General features: G+C 45.1%; 1 protein-coding gene across 2 annotated transcripts in view; it reads right to left on the bottom strand.

Annotated features, from left to right (window-relative positions):
• Positions 1-459: 459 nt before the first annotated feature.
• The window catches only part of DDHD1 (DDHD domain containing 1), a 64175-nt gene continuing 46236 nt past the window's right edge, over positions 460-18398 (bottom strand). For both annotated transcript variants that reach the window (XM_085060978.1, XM_085060977.1), the window contains 6 exons: positions 12576-12841; positions 11170-11245; positions 7004-7153; positions 5491-5743; positions 3615-3794; positions 460-1544 (listed from right to left, as the gene is read on the bottom strand). In XM_085060978.1, coding sequence (XP_084917104.1) covers positions 1363-1544; positions 3615-3794; positions 5491-5743; positions 7004-7153; positions 11170-11245; positions 12576-12841 — 1107 coding nt within the window. In that variant the 3' untranslated portion in view covers positions 460-1362. The remainder of the gene's footprint in view (positions 1545-3614; positions 3795-5490; positions 5744-7003; positions 7154-11169; positions 11246-12575; positions 12842-18398) is intronic.

An 18398-nucleotide genomic window follows, 5' to 3' on the forward strand; every position in this document is an offset into this window, starting at 1 on the left:
TGAACTTTAGGCTCTGCAGCTCCCACATGTGCCATGCAGATCATAAATACCTCAGGCAGAGGGCAAATATCCAACACTTCTGCTGCAGAGCCTTCCACATTGTTTTCAAATCTCAGCAATGACCCTGCGGTGTTTTATTTGGAGATTATTCCCTTTCATCCCAACACTTCCCTCTTGACTCCTGAATTAGTTTCAGCTCCAAACCTAATCTAAATGTTGGTGTTCTCAGGCCTCACCAAGTTTATTTTCTGGTGCTGTCTCTCCCCTTGATGGGATCCCTGCACACAAATACACACATCCATATGTTTTTATACAAACACACACATGTATGGATTTAATGATGGTAAACAGAGGACAGCTGGATCCTCTGCAAACCAATCTAAATGTGCCTGAGAAACACTTGGAACCTGGAAAAGCAAAAGCACTGACTTACCTCTGAGAAGAACGTGACTGATGTCATTTGTGTGAAACCACAAATATTTATTTTTAATGAAAAAATACTTAAAGTGTGCCACAGTGTCCATATATTCATTTGAATAGTAGTACAAAGATATGTATTTCTGAGAAAAAGTCTTCACACTGTAGAAAATAAATGTGGTTCTTAAATTATGTCAAAAGAAACCAGTAAAAAAGTAATGTTTTATACACTGGAATAAAATGAAACGATTAGAGAGGATAATAAATTATAATTACAGTATTTCAAATATTTGCTTCATGCTTTTTTTTTTTTCCTCCTCTTCAGCATTAATTTCTAAATGTGTCACGTAGGATTGGCCCTCCGAAGCCAGCAGTCAGAATGGGCTTCCAAAGTGGGGATAATTGGATGTGGAGCTGAATAAAGTCCTGGAAAAATCACACCACTGCTTGTTATTCATGGGTACATAAAACACCAGAACATGGCAGGTTTAGGTTTGTATTGAACATGTATTTTTTTTTTTTTTTTTTTTTTGTTAATGGAAATTAATTTCGGTTTGGTTTGTCTTCTTTTTTTTTTTTTTTAACCCACTAATTTTTTTTTTTTTTAATAGTTTAATGAACTAAACAGCAATGATGGTCATTAACAAGGATGTCACCCAAGCACAACTGCTCACGGGATGCTACAACGCTGTCTTGGCTCTTTGCACAGTCCACCTTGACAGGAATTTGGAATCCTTTCAGGTCTAATTAAGCACTGCAAAACGTTGAAAACTATAAAGTGCTTTGAAATACAAATAACCTCTCCTCTTTAGAAATAGGAAAAACCCCCAAACATGCACTTAAACCTGAAACCTCCGTGCCACAGCTCCTGCAGCTCTGCAGCGAAACATCCACTTTGTGCCGTTGGTTTTGAACGCTTCCCTCTTCTCTCCCCAGCCAAAAAATTCAAAGAGTGTCTAAATTGGATTTGTCAGTCTCTTCTTGGTCTTGTTTGTACATGAAGGTGAGGAGGAAGAGGGCAATATCCAGAGATGACCAGTAAGCAGTGTGGGATGTGACTGCAGACCAATATCTGCTCTCCACCAGACCTTCCCTGAGCTCAAAGTCGATCCTGTGCTCCAGTTCCACTGGAAAAGGAACGAGAGGGATGATGTTAGAGCTGCAAAAACACCGCAGTGTTTTGCCATCAGCTGTGGGCTCTGATCCTGTTGTTGTACAAACACCACACGTGGTGTCTGTGTGTTTGCATTTCACAGGGCACTCGACTCAATCTGATTTTAATAATGTATAAATATGTTTTCATGCACGTCGTGCGTTTTGCACAAACCTCAGAGTGGTGCTGAGTTCGGTTAAAAAATAGCAAAAAAAAAAAAAAAAGGAAACTAAAGGTGATCTCAGAGGTCTTTTCTGACCTGAATAATTCTGTGATTCTAAAATTTGGGAAAAGACAACTTTTTTTCAAGCAGCTGTTTTCCTTATAGCAACTCTATAAATACACTTATTTATATTTGTTATGATAACTACAGAGAAATATCCAGCAAATGCTGAGGCCCCACTAGGAAACTTTCTGAAATAAATGGATTTCTTGCATTTTTTGGTGTGTACACAAAGAGGCTATACCCAGTACTACAAGCCCTTCCTGCAAAGTCGTCCCTCCATAGCTCTGCCCTTTTAAAATCCTGATTATTCCAAGTATATTTCAGCAGTCACCCTTTTATTTCAATGGCTGCTTTGATGAATGCCCCACTCAAAGCAATTACCACTGCATCTGAACTGGGCCAACGTTAGCCTATTGCTAAGGCACTCCAGCAGGCAGAAAATCTCTACGAGGAGCAATAAAATAAAAAGGACAAAAAAACCGAAAAGCCTGCTGAGCTACCGAAGCCAAAGCCCCAGACTGAGTCCAAAATGCAGCCATTTATCAAAGCCAGTTTGAAGGAATTTGAATTCTTGGCTGGAGGAGCACAGGAAGGAGCATCGGCAGACACAGCACACATCTCCCCGTTCCTCCAGGAGCATCACCCACTTGGCAGCAAGGAGAGGCAGCCAGAGCCTTGGAACACCAGCAGACAACCACAGTCATTTCCAAGAAGGAGCATTTATCCCAAAAAACCCCCGTGGCTGTGCAGGAAGGACGCCCTGGGCGGCTCTGAGAGGAGCTTGGGCAGGAGCCAGAGGCCAGCACAGCCCTGGGTGAGCACAGCCTCTGCCTGGGGATTGCATCATTCAGCTCCCAGCCCTGCTGGCCCCTGCTCCACCTTCTCCTTCTGTGCAGCAGGGCTGGGTTTCCAGCCCTGGGGGGATGTGGGATCCATGCAGGAAGCCCTCGATGTGCCAAAGCCCCTGAAAGGACCTCCTTGGCAGCTCTTGGTGTTCCCCATCCTGCATCTCTACTTCCCTCCCGTCTAACCCGAGGTTTCCTGCTCTCCACCACTGACTCAGACAGGTTATCTGTTGAAATTGGTGATGAACAGACAGCAATCCATCATGTGGATGCTGTCACAGGACACTTGTGACTCCCTCGATTGCAAAATACCCTGTGTGCTGCAGCAGTGCCAAGGGAGAGTTCAGAAATAAATCCAAGGATGAATTTCCTTAGAGGAAGTACCTATGCTTTTCAAAAAGCCCAGCTGCTAAAATTGCACTTTCTGTTCTGAGCAGTTCAGCTCAGGACAAGGGCAGCTTCTGTTTCCAGTCATACGTGTCCTAAAATCCAGATTGCTTCAGAATAGGAAATGTATGGGGGAGTTGGGAGTTTATGTGGGGAAAAAGGGTTTAAAGTGTCAGAGGGAAGGGTTAGATGGGATATTAGGAAGGAATTCCTGGCTGTGAGGGTGGGGAGGGGCTGGGATGGAACTCCTAGAGATGCTGTGGCTGCCCCTGGATCCTTGGAAGTGTCCAAGGCCAGGTTGGATGGGGCTTGGAGCAACCTGGGACAGTGGAAGGTGTCCCTGCATGGGGTGGAATGAGATGGGATTTAAGGTTTCCAATCCAACCCAGGAAAAGATTCACAGGATCCCAGAATGGTTTGGGTTGGGACTTAAAAAATTGTCTCATTCCACCCCTGCCATGGGCAGGAACACCTTCTACCAGCCCAGGTTTCCCCAACCCCTGTCCAACCTGGCCTTGATATTCAACATTTCTCACTTTAGGGCAAATGTTTCCCTGGATCCCCAGGGCCAAGGGGCATCACTCACCTGTGGGTTCGAGGAATCCCGAGCTGCTGTGTGGCAGAGGTGGTGTCCCAACAGTCGTGGCTTTCTTCTCATCCCCCTCAGGTCCATCTTTTCCTGTTTCCATGCTCTGGGAGGTGCTGCTGGACCGGCCAAACCTGGAGAAGAGCATCCCACCGAGGCCCTTCCCGATGCTTGCGGCTCCTGCACCCAGCAGAGGGGAAAAAACAACCCAAGATGCATCAAAGTGCAAATGAATGTCACTGCAGCAGCTGGTAATGGGAGCTGAGTGTGGAAAACACTTTTTGGTGCTTTCCCAGGGTGGGAATATCTGACTGGGCTGTGCTGTTTATCCCCAGATTCATCTAGTCTACAAGCAAAAGCTGTCATTTGGAAGCTGTATGTAGGGAAAAAAAACAAAACAACAAACCATGAAATACATCTGCAGAGAGAAATCTGGTACTTTTAAGGATATGTTGTGATTCCTCTTTCATAAAAAGTCTAAGACTAAGACAAAAATGCTTTCTAACAATGTTGGTGAATTCTGTGCTTAAGAATCCCATTAGGATATTTAAGATATTCCTCTTATTAGGGATCCTTACCTTGGCACTGCCCTGCCAGACACTTAAAGATGTTATATCACCCTTTAAAAGGACTATTTTGGCTGCTCAGGAAGAGGGATATAAAAGTTAGGAGCAGTTCTGTTTTATCCCGACTCTGCTGCCACCTCATGGACAAGACATTAAAGTTACTATAGAAACCCAAAAAGACAGAGAAGCCACTCTGCTCTGAAATACCACATATTTCCACTCGAGGAAAAACTGCTTTTATATAGTTATTTGATTGGGAAGATTCCTGGCACTAGGCTTCTCCCAAACCCCACACAGAGAGCTCAAGAAAAGCCTTGAGTCAACAAAAACTGCAAGTGCATGCTCAAGTATAAGCTCCAGTGAAGGGAATTTAAGCTCACTTAAACCAGGGCTTATTTTGACTCAGAAAGCCAGAAGGAAACAGACTTTTATATTAAACCAGCCTGAATTTCCTATTGTAGAATCACGAGTTAAAGGTAACTGTAATGGGTTACATGGTGTGATTTTTCTCCTATTTGCCAATAGCAGAAAATGGAGTCAGAAAACAAGCTTTAATTTGATTTTTTCCCCATGAAGCAGAGTGGAAACTATTAAATCACTGGGATGTTACTTCAATAAGGCAGACAAAAATAAGGCTGCAATAGAATAAACTGCATCATCTCCCCCAAGCTTTGACTCCAGTGCACGTAAACTGGTTTTTATTTCAAAGGAAATGTCAGCTGGGATTAAACCAAGCCAGACACCTACAGAACACACTGAAAGCATCCTCTGCCAGCAGGGATTTTGGGGGTTGGAATTGATGATCTCCAGAGGTCAATTCCAACCTCAACCACTCTCTGCTTCTGTAAAATGGACAGGAATAGAATCATGGAATGGTTTGGGTTGGAAGGAACCTTAAAACTCCTCCAGTTCCAATCTCTGCCATGGACAGGGATATTTTCCATTATCCCAGCTTGTCCAGGCTGGCCTGGAACACTTCCAGGGATCCAGGGGCAGCCACAGCTTCTCTGGGAAACCTCAGGGCCTCCCCACTCTCACAGCCAAGAATTCCTTCCCAATAGGGATATTGATTTATCCATCCCTACCCTCTGGCAGTGGGAAGCCATTCCCTGTGTCTGTCCCTCCATCCCTTGTCCCCAGTCCCTCTCCAGCTCTCATGGAAGGCGCTTTAAGCTCTCCCTGTATCCTCCTCTCCCCACATGACCACCCCCAGCTCTCCCACCCCACCTCCAGAGGCTGTAGCTCCACCCCAGCGAGCAGTGCCACCCCCAGAGGCTCTCCCAGCCCCGGCAGGGACAGAGGGACATTACCCAGGATGCTGGCTTTGCCGATGTTGGTGATGGACTCGCCGTAGTGGCGCCGCACCATCACGGGGGAGGTGGTGGGGCTGGGAGCTGCCGAGGCGCTCTCGGGGTCAGGGGCTGAGGTAGGCTCTTTGCTGGGGTTGAGGAAACTTGGCTTCATGTGCTCGTAGGGCAGAGGGTTGGCTGTGTTGTACCAGTGGATCTGCACGGGCGAGATGTTGCTGTAGTGTTTCAGGATTAAGGGTTCTAGTCTGTAGGCCTGCAAGGGGAATTTGGAGCAAAAATCAATCCAGACTGGAAAAAAATCGCTTTGCCTTCCCATCCACAGTCCTCCCCAAGCTCAAATTCAGAATATCTGCAACAAGCAAAGCCTAGAAGGTGACACAGTGGTGGTGTTATGGTTTGATTCACTTTTAGCTTCAAAGCCTGGAAGATTTATCAGATTTTGCCCAGTTGCTTGTGAATTCACTTTTGCACATCTCTGCAACACCTGGTTAGGAACACACAGGTTACTAACAGATAGTTATACTGAGAGACCAAATTTCATAAAAAGTTAATCTCATCCAACACAACAAAGAGGGACGTAAATGAATAAACAAATTGGCTGTAAAAGCTCTAAATGTTTTGTCTGATGACTCTTCATTGATCCCTCTGCAAACCGCAAATTACTTTTAATTAAAAAATTATATCCTATTGAGTATTTATTTCTTACTGTTTACTTAGATGTAGAAAAGCATCCTGCACTTCTTTATCTTAAAACTAAGTGAAGTTTTAATGGAAGTTTTAAATGAAGACATCCCAGGAAAATTCTGGAGTGGCTGGAGCTGAACGTGACCTTGAGATGAGCATGTTTGGATTGAAGTCTGAATATACTTAAATTCAGGTATACTTAAATTCAAATAGGAAAGTATCCCCAAATTGCTGTTCTACATGGAATTCCAAATGAGATTTGCATCAAAGAAATCACCAAAGGGATGCAGATCCAAGGTCCAGCATGCTGATTTGGTAACAGCCAACACTGGCTGCCTGTGGAATAAGGACAAGGCAAAGCTACACCAATAATATTTTCCCAAATACTATCAATAAACTGTTACTGAGGTTCCTCTAGGGGAAATAAAAAAGTGTTTGCTTTTCTGAAGTATCTTGTAAACTGCTTGTGAAGCCTTTTTTCAACAGCAGCAATGTCTTTGGACAGATGATGTTTTAATGCAAGTCAGGAAGTTAAACACAAAATCCTTGTCTGAAAAGGGATTATTTCTTTGCCAAAAAAAAAATCAGAATAATCTCAGATCTTACGCTTATTACTATGAAAAGAGAAGCAAAATATATGTTATTTAAGGCAATTATTTGTATGAAACATTATTCCACAATTCCAAACCCCAAGACATTGTCTAAAACCAATTAACAAATAATCCCCTGCTGGAACATGTGTTGACTCACACACTTTGAAGATCCCACATTATCCCAGAGCTTCAAAACAGCCCAGGTAAAAACTTGACACTGCAATTAAAAGACTCACCACTGGATCTGTTGGATGAAAAATGTTTAATAACCGATTGCAAATGGTTCTGGGCAGGATGTGGTCCTGGCTGCCGCTGGTGCCGGGGCGAATCCCGCGCAACGCCAGGAACACGGCCAGGGGAGAGCCCATGCAGAAGAAATTCTCTACCTGAGGAGAGATTTCATGTGTTAACAAGGATGGAAGTGATGTTTCTGAGGAGAGATTTCATCCATGTTAATGAGGATGGAAATGAGGCTTCTTAACACATCGTTTGGATTTGATTTCTGATCGTTTGGTTGGATTTGATTTCTCGGTTTCGACAGAGGTGTTCAAAGTCTTGGTCAGTCCAAACAGGGAAGAAGCACCAGAAGATCCATAAATGAGGGTTAAATTTGCCTTGGCTGCATGCTGGGATGCTGCACACTTGGAAAACCTAAAAATCAAGCTGGGTGTTTGAACTCAGAGAGGTCCACCAGCACTGGGAAGGCTGGAGAAGAGTTTGGAGACACTAAGGAAATGAGTCTGATTGCTGCTGGAGCTCCCCAAAATTACAACACCAACGCCAACTGAGCAAACCTGAGCTGCCACATCTGTCAGAGGTCACTGAACCTGCATTTTGGGGTCATTACCACCAACTCAGGGTTGGAATTCAACGCTGATCCCCCCACTAGCCTCCCAAAACCATCAAATGGAAAACCTGGTGGTAAAAAGTATTTCCCTAAGTCAAAATTACCTTTTAACGTTTATTTTCTTCTTTGAAAAATTAATTTTACCATCACCAGTTGCTTGACCAGCAAGAGAAATGGCTGAATTCCAGCTAAGTGCATGTGGAGGATCCTTGGAATGCCATGTGCCTTCCCTGTATGTCAGCATGCAATGAGGAATAATGGTCCTTTTCATCTACTGGATTCCAGTGCTGCACAAAACATTCCATCCTCCTCCTCTGCCTTGGCATTGGCACCTCTCCTCTTCCTTCCAAGAGAAGTCCCAACTCGATGGAAAAAGGAAAATCTTGGTGTTCAGCATGGCTATTTCATGTCACATGGAATAGCAAAGCATTGCTCTGTCATTGAAAGTGTCCCTTGGTGCAAAGCTGCTTTCCTTTTTCAACCCAAGCTTTACACAGACCTCAGCTTTTGGCAGTTTGGAGAGAAAGCTTTCTCATCTTCAAACACAACACTAACAGACATTCCCAGTGCAATCCTTTAAAGTGAGTAAGTGACCTCTGACTCTGCCCATCTGAAATTCCCTTCTGGAGCATCTGAAGGGCACAATTATGGTTTTTCTGCTCTAGGGAGGAATCAGGCAGTGCCTGCCAGCTTCCACTGAGCAGATGCCCAAAAGAGACTGGGAAAAACCCCAAAAGGGAACTCTTTTCAGTGGTTGTGTGTAACTTCTGTGTGGTGTGTAGCTTTTGTTCCACTGTTATCCCATCATTTCTTTTGATAAACAGTGTTGGGAGTCCCCATCCCTGCAGGGATCTAAAAGCTACGTGGATGTGGCACTTGGGGACATGGTTTAGTGGTGGACAGGTCTTTTCCAACCTTAATTCTATGATTCTAAACCCAAAGTCCTTTAAACTGCAGCTATCAGAGTGTCAGTGCTGTTCCAAAGTAGCTGAAGATCAGATTGCTGCATGATAAAACCTACTGGGAACAGAAGACCAAAACCTTTCCAGAAAATATTTATTAATTTTGGACTTTCTCCTGGAAGCAGGAGTGGGACATTTCACATCTATTCCTGGAAATGTTCAACAACACAAGGAGACATGTTTATGAAATGACCTTTCAGTGCAGCACTTCTCTCTTGGTTATGATTCAGAAACAGAAGACTTAATGAATTTATTTGTATTTTAAGCAGGAGCTGAGCCAAGTAGCCATCCATTCAACTTACCACTGCAGTATTTTCATAATTAAGTAAAAAAAAAAAAAAAGCTGAATGAGCCAACAGAAGTGAGGCAGCAGAGTCCTTTTGTGCATCAGTACATGTTTGGCACAGAGGAATGGCAAGTACAGGCTGGACCTTCTTGCAGAAGAGTTTCTGTAACCTTGGCTAAGTGGGAAGTGCTAAGGAATCCTGAAGTTATCCTTTGGGATAACACATTCCAAGTCCAGATTTAAATGGATTTCCATGTCAGTACTAAGGAGCAACTGAGGCACATCCTGCTCTCCTCCTCCCTACTATGGCTGAAAATCATCCTATAATGAAAAATATCCTATTTTCATACACCAGAGGCACAAAGGGGTTGCTATCACACCATTCCCAAATTCCCATATTCTTCAGCTCCTCATCCTTGAACTCCAGCTCCTCTCCCAAGGCTGGTGGGGAGAAAGCTGTGATTCTAAAGCTTTACATTTACAAGAGGGTGTTGTCTTCTGCTTTGAACTCACCCAGCTCCTCTTGGAACAGGAGGTAATTCCATTATCCCAGCTGAGGAGAAGCAGAGAGACAAAGATCCTACTCAGGATCCCCTCAAGATCCTACTGAGGAGGCTTGTCCAGTATTTTTATCAGAGTGTGTTTTATTAGAGTACAACACTCCCCATATCTTCATGTTTTGTGGGTTTTTTCCTCCCCATAGAGTCAATAATTTCATTTCCTCTAATATTAAACACAAACCAAGCAAACTGCTGTGTTTCTTCTGGAATTTGTCTTGCCAAAAGCAACCTTTGTGCTTGCTCAGAACAAGCCCAACTCTCCTTCTGTGGGACCAGTGATTCTGTCTCATCCTGGGAAGCCTTATTTGTTTTTTAGTCCATAAAAGAGCTGCCATGAAGAGCCAAGGGCTGGGTGGTTGGTACCTACAAGGCTGTTCTTCCAACAAACCAGTGACCCTGGGTGAGCTGGACTGGTTTGCTGATGAGCAATCCTATTTCAGTCTGAAAATCCTGAAATCCTCCCTCCCTTTCATCATTTCCATGGAAAGCTTCTCCCTCTGGAGCTCTTTTGCAAGCAATGGGAGTCACCAGGGTGAAGCTTCCCAGAAACAAAACATCTCCCTGACAGTGAGGGCAAGAAAAAGGAAGCACTGCAGTGGAAATGTTACCTGGAGATTACAGCTCTATCTCATCTATTTAGGTGGATAAAATCCTCTTTTTTCCCCCCTTTCTTCTCTCCGTCTAAGAAGCAACTGTTCAAAAACCCTTCAGTTTAAACACAACTGAGGGAAGAATTATCTTTCCCAGAGCTGGGGGAGGACCAGCCTGACTCCAGCTTCCTTGATGGCAGAGATAATAGCCTGACACATGCTTTCAAGCAGTGATGAAAAGAAAGCAGTGACAACATGAATTATGGTTGGTTTCCTCTTTTTTTTTATGGCTCAACATTGACCTTGGCTTCCAGGAGCCCTTCTGAACTCAGAAGGAAAGAAAAATGGCAAGTTAAGGAACAATAATCCATTTTATTCTCATCTCTCATGTCACATTTTTATGGTTTAATTCTTCAGGATGGAGTTGAGCAACGAGGAAGTGTTGCACATCCCACCCAGGAGCTGGAAAATGTCTTTTCCCAAAGATAAGGAATTCTAGCAATTTGTAGAGCTGATTAGCAAGCAATCTGCTCCATGAAATTGAAAGTGTGCTAGCTGTCAGAGCAGAATCATTTGGAAGGGAAATCCATTCCTGGAGGAAATTCAATCAGATTTGCTCAGAGATGTGACATGTTAGAAGGAGTCCCCAAGGAAGATGGATTATTCAATGGGGTAGAAGTGAAACTGTTTAAAATATGTGATTGATGCAATTTGCCAAGTGGTTTTTTGCCTTCCCACAGAATTCTCTGTGTGTGTGTGTATAACTAGGTTTATGTATTCAATGTATTTATAATTTATATTTTAAAATATATTTAGATATATGTTTACATATCATTTCATGTCAACATATAGAATCACAGACTGGTTTGGGTTGGAAGGGACCTTAAAGCTCAGCTCATTCCAACCCCCTGCCATGGGCAGGGACATCTTCCACTGGACCAGGCTGCTCAAAATTGATTACAAATACATAATTACAATAAATAACAATGATCTATGAATACAGCAACATGTTTACACATAGCACATCCAAATTACTCTACCAAAATCATGTCTAAGGACATGGGGAAAAAACCAAAAGTAAGCAGAATGACTCAAACTGCAGGTGTGTCTTTCCAGCAAGCAGAAACATTCAGCAGGAACCTCTTCAACATACATACCTTAAATTTTAAGACAGGTGGTTTTGATATGGTGGATGCCTTTAACTCATGTAACCTCTCTTCTATCTCTCTCAACCTGGAAAATAGAGATCTTTCTGAGATCCAAGAAAAAATGCAGCTTTAACCTCTCTGATCCAAACAGGCATTCCTGTGGGGTCCAACAGTTTTGTCTGCTGGGAAGAGAGAGTCAGGGTGTCAGTATTTCCTGGAGCAGCTCAGCTGGTTAAGAATCAAAGTCTGTCAAATCCTGTTTCTCTGGCCACAGGAGGAATCAACCAAGACATGATAATTCCCCTGATCACCCCAAGCATCTGCCCACCCTCCCAGCTCAGGAGCAGCTGACTCACCTCCCGTTTCCTTGGTGATTTTTGCAGCCAAATCACCTGTTTTATTTTGTTTTTAACCCCCCAAACAACAACACAGCCACAGGAACTGGTCTGGGCCTTATGGAGTTCTGTATGGAGGTGGAATGTCTGGAGGATGATGTCCCACCCACCATGAAAAAAAAGGTTGTTCACCTGCTTTTCTTATTAGCCTGAATTAAAAAATGCAGCTACAATGTAAAGCACCTATCTGGATGGGTAAAACTGCTCCCATCCCAGCAGAATTCCACAGATTACAGTTGATTTTCCACCATTTCAGACTGAATTGCTCACAAAAGGGAGAGCCACTCTTCCTATGCAGAGTGTCAAATGACACTTGGGATTTCTGTGGAAGCACTTCAGAGGATCCTGGAGTGGGAAAATGGCCACTTCCCCCTGATCATATGTTTGTGATGTGCCTGAAGGGTCATTTTATCCCTGCAACACTTCATTAGGTTTTTTAACTGCCTTTCTGTCAGAAATCTTGCTCTTTGGCCAGCCCTGCAGCTGCCAGAGTCATCCTGCATCCATCCCTAGTGGGACACATCCTGATTCCCAGCATGGCAGAGCTGTGGCTGTGTTAAATTAATGCTTCCCAAGTAGCACCAATACTCAGGCTGGTTTCAGGAAGGAACCAGAAACTGTGATTCATGATTTGTCATGTCTCACTTGAAGGACTGAGGTTGCTATTTTTGGGTTCTCTAACGGGTGTCTCACAGCACCACAGTAATCCCCATCCCTGGAAGTGTTCCAGGCCAGGTTGGATGAGGCTTGGAGGAACCTGGGACAGTGGAAGGTGTCCCTGCCCATGGCAGGGGGTGGAACTGGACGATCTTGAAGGTCTCCAACCCAAACCATTCCAAAATTGCGTGGATTCAGAGCTCCCTGTGCCTGCCCAGCCCTGTGTTCATCATTTCCCCCCCAGCCCCAGCAGAACACCATCAGCCACCCAAGATAACAGCCCTGCTGGGCTCTGCAAACACCCAGAGGGCGTTTTCCAGGGATGTGGTTATCTCCTCCAGCCCCCGGCAGGGGAAACATTACCGTTGTTTGGTTATGTAAAGCTCCTCGAGCAAACGCTGCTCCTCGTAGCTCATCCAGCGATCCTCCAGCTCCTCCTCCTCCTCCTTCTGCAGCAGCTGCTCGTAGAGCCGCACTGGATTCCAGCCAGTCATGATGTCGTAGGTGATGACACAGCCCAGCGAGTGGGACACGATGGACACCTTCCCTCCCTTCTCCTCAAACTCTGGGTTCCGGGAGCAGAACAGGGAGTAGAGTCGGTTCAGCTCCTGCTGCAGCCCCTTCACCAGCTGGGGGGGAGAAAACAGAGTTTAGGATCAGCATCTTAATGGGGTCAGCACGTTCAGGGATGTTGCCAACCCACACTGAGCCATTCCTGCTCCCTCAGGCTGGGAGGATGAGCAAAATCTCCAAAACTGCTTGGCTGATGGTCACTGAGCCCAGAGGTTCATCCCTCCCCTCCAGAGCCACCAGCTGCCACCCCACAGGACACGTGGTGACCCCAAAACAGCTGCACTGCACAGCCCAGGGCATCCCATTGAAACAAACAGTGCCAGCTGTGCTTAAAACACTGATCACCCCCTCTGAGGTGAGCAATTCCTGGTTTTCACTGGCACAGCAGTGACTGTTGGCACAGTGGGATTTCCCTTCTCGCTGGATTCTCTCCCATTTTCTCCACAGCACTGAACATTCCCCCTGTGTCAAGAAGTTTGGCTCCTTTTTTAATTTGAGGAGGATGGAAGGAGCCTGAGCCACACATGACCTGGAATCAACTCCATCATCTTGGCATCACCCTACTAAACCAGTCCTACCCTCCTTTCCCTTGAGCCAGGGGACAGGGAAGAGAGAAATCCACTAAAATAGATGTGCTCAGACACTGCAGTGAGAGCCTGGATGGGCTCTGGGAAAACATCCTCAAATTGCTTTTGGATCTCAGTAAATCTTGAACTCACTGAGCCTTTCATTCTCCTCCCCACTACCTGGATAAAAGGAGGTGCAGCTTTTTGTCCTCCTTCCCTTCCTACACCTCAACCTGCTGGAAATTCTTCCCAAGGAATCAGAATGAAATGGTGCTGCCAAGGAATAAAAAGCCTCATCTCAAGTAAAAGGATGATATGGGAGGGGAAAAGGCAAAAATGAGGCAAACAGAGCCAGAATTTTAACATCTGATATAAGCAATGCTCTGAAAAAACAGTTTTCTGGTTACAGGTTTCTAGGAGGGATTTCTGGGGAAAAGCAGGAATGCAACATGGTTCTTAAACATCACAGACTAACCCCACAGTGCTACAGCAATAAATCAATAAATATGGGTCCTGTGTTCATGGAGTCTCTGAGAAGCTTAACAGCTTCAAACCCTACACTACAGAATAAAAAGGTACAGCTTCCCAGAAAGTATTTTAGGGAGAAACCCTGGAAACCATGAAATTTGGGAACTGGCCAGTACACCAAAAAAAAAACCCCAAAAAACCACAGCTTTGCCTGTGAAACTCAGCATGGAAACTGAGCAAAGCTTCCAGGCTGTGGCAGGGAGGAGGACAAACAAGAGAGTGCAAATCATTCCCTTGTTAGCAACGGGAAATTAAAGCTAGGGAACATATAATTTCGACATGATTTTTCAAGAGCTTGAGTCATTACTGAATATAAATATGAATGGCACCAGAAGTGGCAGTGTTTGATACACATTTTACTGAGTGAGAATCCACACAACAAACCCGCTGCCTGAAGCTCTGGGAAATGATTTAACAGAGCCTTGCAGCAGGCTTGGAGGAATGAGTATCAGAACACCTATTTTCAAGTCTTTTTCACTGTGATGCTGGCTCTTCTTGCATTTGGGTCTGTGGGCACAAAGTTTCACAGGTGAACCAACAGGCAGAAGTTTCAACAAGAGATGGAGCTGAAAATATCAGTCAGGACAAGCTGTGGCTGGCTGGTATTTTCTCCATTTAAAAAAGGTTTTGATTAAAACTCAGAACAAAATAGCAAGAATCAGTTGAAATCAAAGTGTTTGGGGATTCCTGCCAGGAGATCACTGAAATGTGGGAACTCTGACACAAAATTCTGGAGTAGTTTGGGTTGAAAGGATCTTAAAAATCATCCAGTGCCACCCCTGCCATGGCAGTGACACCTTCCACTGTCCCAGATTGCTCCAAGCCCTGTCCAGCCTGGCCTTGGACACTTCCAGGGATCCAGGGGCAGCCACAGCTTCTCTGGACACTCTGTGCCAGGGCCTCCCCACCCTCCCAGCCAGGAATTCCTTCCCAATATCCCATCTCTCCCTGCCCTCTGGCAGTGGGAAGCCATTCCCTGTGTCCTGTCCCTCCATCCCTTGTCCCCAGTCCCTCTCCAGCTCTCCTGGAGCCCCTTTAGGCCCTGGCAGGAGCTCTAAGGTCTCTCTGGAGCTTCTCTTCTCCAGATGAACACTCCCAGCTCTCCCAGAAGATCCCAGAGGAGCTCCAGCCTTCAGAGCATCTCCATGGCTCCTCTGGACTCTTTCCAGCAGCTCCACATCCTCCTGATGTTGGAGACCCCAGAGCTGGACACAGCACCCCAGCAGTTCCCCTGTCCCTCCAAAAGACCCCACATCCACCCTCCTGCCATCAGGGACCTCAGCAGGGAGCACAGCACCCCCAGCCTTCCATAGCCCCTGGATGGAGTGCTGGCTTTGGGGTTCAGAGTGTGAAAAATGCCAAACAAGCAAGTGCTGGACTCATCCCTGCTTCCAGCATCCCTGTCAGTGCATCAGGGTGATGGGTAATACCAGCCTGTTAGAAAAAATCCTAAGAAAAAATCCTAAATCAGCTGTGTCAAGGTACCTCAATGTCCCCCAGCTTCTCCTCTGGTGGGCACAGGAAGATGCACAACTCCTCCCCTTCCCCTGGGTTCTCATTCCAGAAAAGCCATCACTCCCAATTTCCTGCCCAGCAGCACTGAATCCCACTCTGCTGCAGTCCATTTCTCACAGTCTATTTCCCTGGAAAAGCAGATCTCTTCCAGGAAAAATGGTATTATATCAGTCTCCCCCACAGGCAGAGAGAGGGTAAATAATCTTTTGGGATCATGACATTTCTATTATAAAGATCCTCTTTTCTTGCAATGTGGGGGCATAAAACAGAATCTACTTGGAAAATCCTGGTTGGACACTGAGTCCAACCCTGTTTTTAACTCTCCTTCTCCTCAAAATCTTGCTGTTACTGGGAAGTTAAGCCCAAAAGTGGACATAACTAAGAAATGGTTCATGGATTTCCAAACAGTAATTTTGCAGACCAGAGTCCAAGCACTGAATTCAACCAAACCATCTGCTGGAGATAATTCCTAAACTCCAAATCCCCAAGGGAATTGTGGAGTAGAAGCTCTGCTGTGGGAAGATCTCCAGATTTCCAGGCACTGTGAATGGTCTGGTTTGCTGCTCTGCCAAAACCAGGAGCCTTCCACCTGCCCAGAGCACTTAGGGATGTTGGTGTTCTGCCAACAGCCCTGTGCCACTCCTAAAATTAGAAACTGAACCTTTTTGGTGCAGAGTAAGGAAAAAAAGGGGAAAAAAAGGAAAATAAGTATATTCATTTAAAGTCCCAGCTTAAAACCTGTTTGAGCAGTGTAAGAAGTTAGGATATTTATTGGGGTGTGAAACTAGATGATCCTTAATGTCCCTTTTAGTTCAAGCCATTCTCTGATTCCATTCCATGATTTAATCCTGATTTGCTATTTAAGTCTTAAAAAGCATAAAATATTCCAACTTGTGAAAGAAAGCTTTGGTTTCTAAAACAGGGTTTTAGTCCAGTAATTGCAACATGAACTGCTTGGAAATCTTTTGTAGTTACAGATTGATATATCCTAACAATCCATATAAAAATACCTTCTAAAAACACTAAATGGCTTTATATTGCCTAAAATCAGTGAATTTTTTTGTTGGATTCAAAACATGAAAAATATAACTGCCTAACAAATTTCCTCTCCTAAATGGCATCACTATAATACATTTTTTAAGAGCTGATTTTTTTTTTTTTAATGCACAGCTTGTCTTTCTACCCCCTCTAACGGATCTTAATTAAGACTCAATATTAAATTAAAAAAACATCCAAACCATAAAATAGTAACTCCTCAGCCTCCCAAACCCAGGACATCCAAGGCTGCTCTGCTCCATCAGCCTCAGCTCTTCCAGAGGGAGCAGGGGAATGCAGTTTTACTGAGCAAAACAAACCCTGGAACAAAGGGAACAATTCCTATTTCTTCCAGAAAAAAACCATATCAAATCCCATCCTCCCAGCTGGCCTTCCTACCTCAGAGTTCATTTAGCATCAGCCTGAGGACACTGAAATATTTCAAAGAAAGGCAGGAAAAAAAAAAAAATCTTTCAGTGTTCCTGTTCTCTCCTAGAAAAGTCCTTCCTCCCTGTTCTGATTTGGAGGGAAAGGTTTCCAAAGCACCTTTTGCAGACCAACTGTTTCAGCAGGAAACTGAATGGATTAAAATGCTGTAAGTCTTGTTGCAAATAGACGTCCAGAGAAAATCCTGCCAGGGCCTAAAGGAGCTCCAGGAGAGCTGGAGAGGGACTGGGGACAAGGGATGGAGGGACAGGACACAGGGAATGGCTTCCCACTGCCAGAGGGCAGGGAGAGATGGGATATTGGGAAGGAATTCCTGGCTGTGAGGGTGGGGAAGGGCTGGGATGGAATTCCTAGAGAAGCTGTGGCTGCCCTTGGATCCCTGGCAGTGCCCAAGGCCAGGCTGGACAGGCCTTGGAGCAACCTGGGATGGTGAAAGGTGTCCCTGCCCATGGCAGGAAATTGGAATGAAATGGGCTTTAAGGTCCCTTCCAACTCAAACCATTCTGGGACTATTATCTCTCTTTATCAGTTGAAGTTTTGCCAATAAATCTCCCATGCAGGAAACTCAAGCCTGCAGGATCAAGTTGCTCAGAAAGCAGCAGCTCATATTCAGACAAACTGAGGTTAAAAGCTCTCTGCCCTTCAGAAACCAAATTAAAGGCAGAGCCAGGAAGCCAAAACCCAGAGTACCAACCAAAGAGCAGGATGCTGGACTTGATGAGGCCAAAAATGCCCTTTGCTTTTTTCCCAGTGACGTGGCTGCCTGGCACATGGCTTCCAGGAAATCAACAAATAACAGCCAACCCCATCCATTCAGGAATGCTGGTGGCACAGGCCTGGCAGGGAGGGTGAGCTGGGTGACACATCCCTGTCACCTCAGGCTGAAGAAGGCTGATAAAAAGGGCAGCAGGATGATGTCTTTTATCACCTCCTGGGTGTTGGGCAAACCTGAACCGCTGCTTCGTGATGGGAAAAAGAACCTGTGAAAGGAATGAGACATCCAGAGCTGCTGGCCTTTTGTGCAGAACATTCACAACATCTCCTGCCCGGCTGGAAAATCCCTAAATTCCAGCAGCAGCATCCCAAACAGCTGTTCACCCTCCTCTGAGGCACAGCAGCCTTGAACACAGCAGCATAAATAAGCCTGGATAGCACATTCCTGGCAAAGCAGAAGGAAATTGGGATGTGTGTGGAGGACAAACACATCCTGGATCCACACCAAGCAGACCCATGCAGGAGGAAGAACTGCACCCCCTGGACCACTTTGTGGGCAGATTTCTGGTGTTGAAGGAGTTTTTCAGTGCACACCAGAATTACCAGTGTAGAAAATGACATTTTCCTCTCAATATCCAAGAAAACAAGGAGCACAGAAGCCCTGCTGGCACCTGAGCACAGCAGGAATGCAGAGCTGGAGTGCTGCTCCTTTCCCCTTGCTGTCTCCACAGGATCCTCACCCGCTGTGCAAGCTTCCCACATGAACAGTTTGAAAAGCATGAAAAATAAAATATCAGGCAGCTACCCA

Source organism: Lichenostomus cassidix, chromosome 5, assembly GCF_008360975.1.
Source record: "Lichenostomus cassidix isolate B80296 chromosome 5, HeHo_3.0, whole genome shotgun sequence".
Classification (NCBI taxonomy): Eukaryota; Metazoa; Chordata; class Aves; order Passeriformes; family Meliphagidae; genus Lichenostomus; species Lichenostomus cassidix.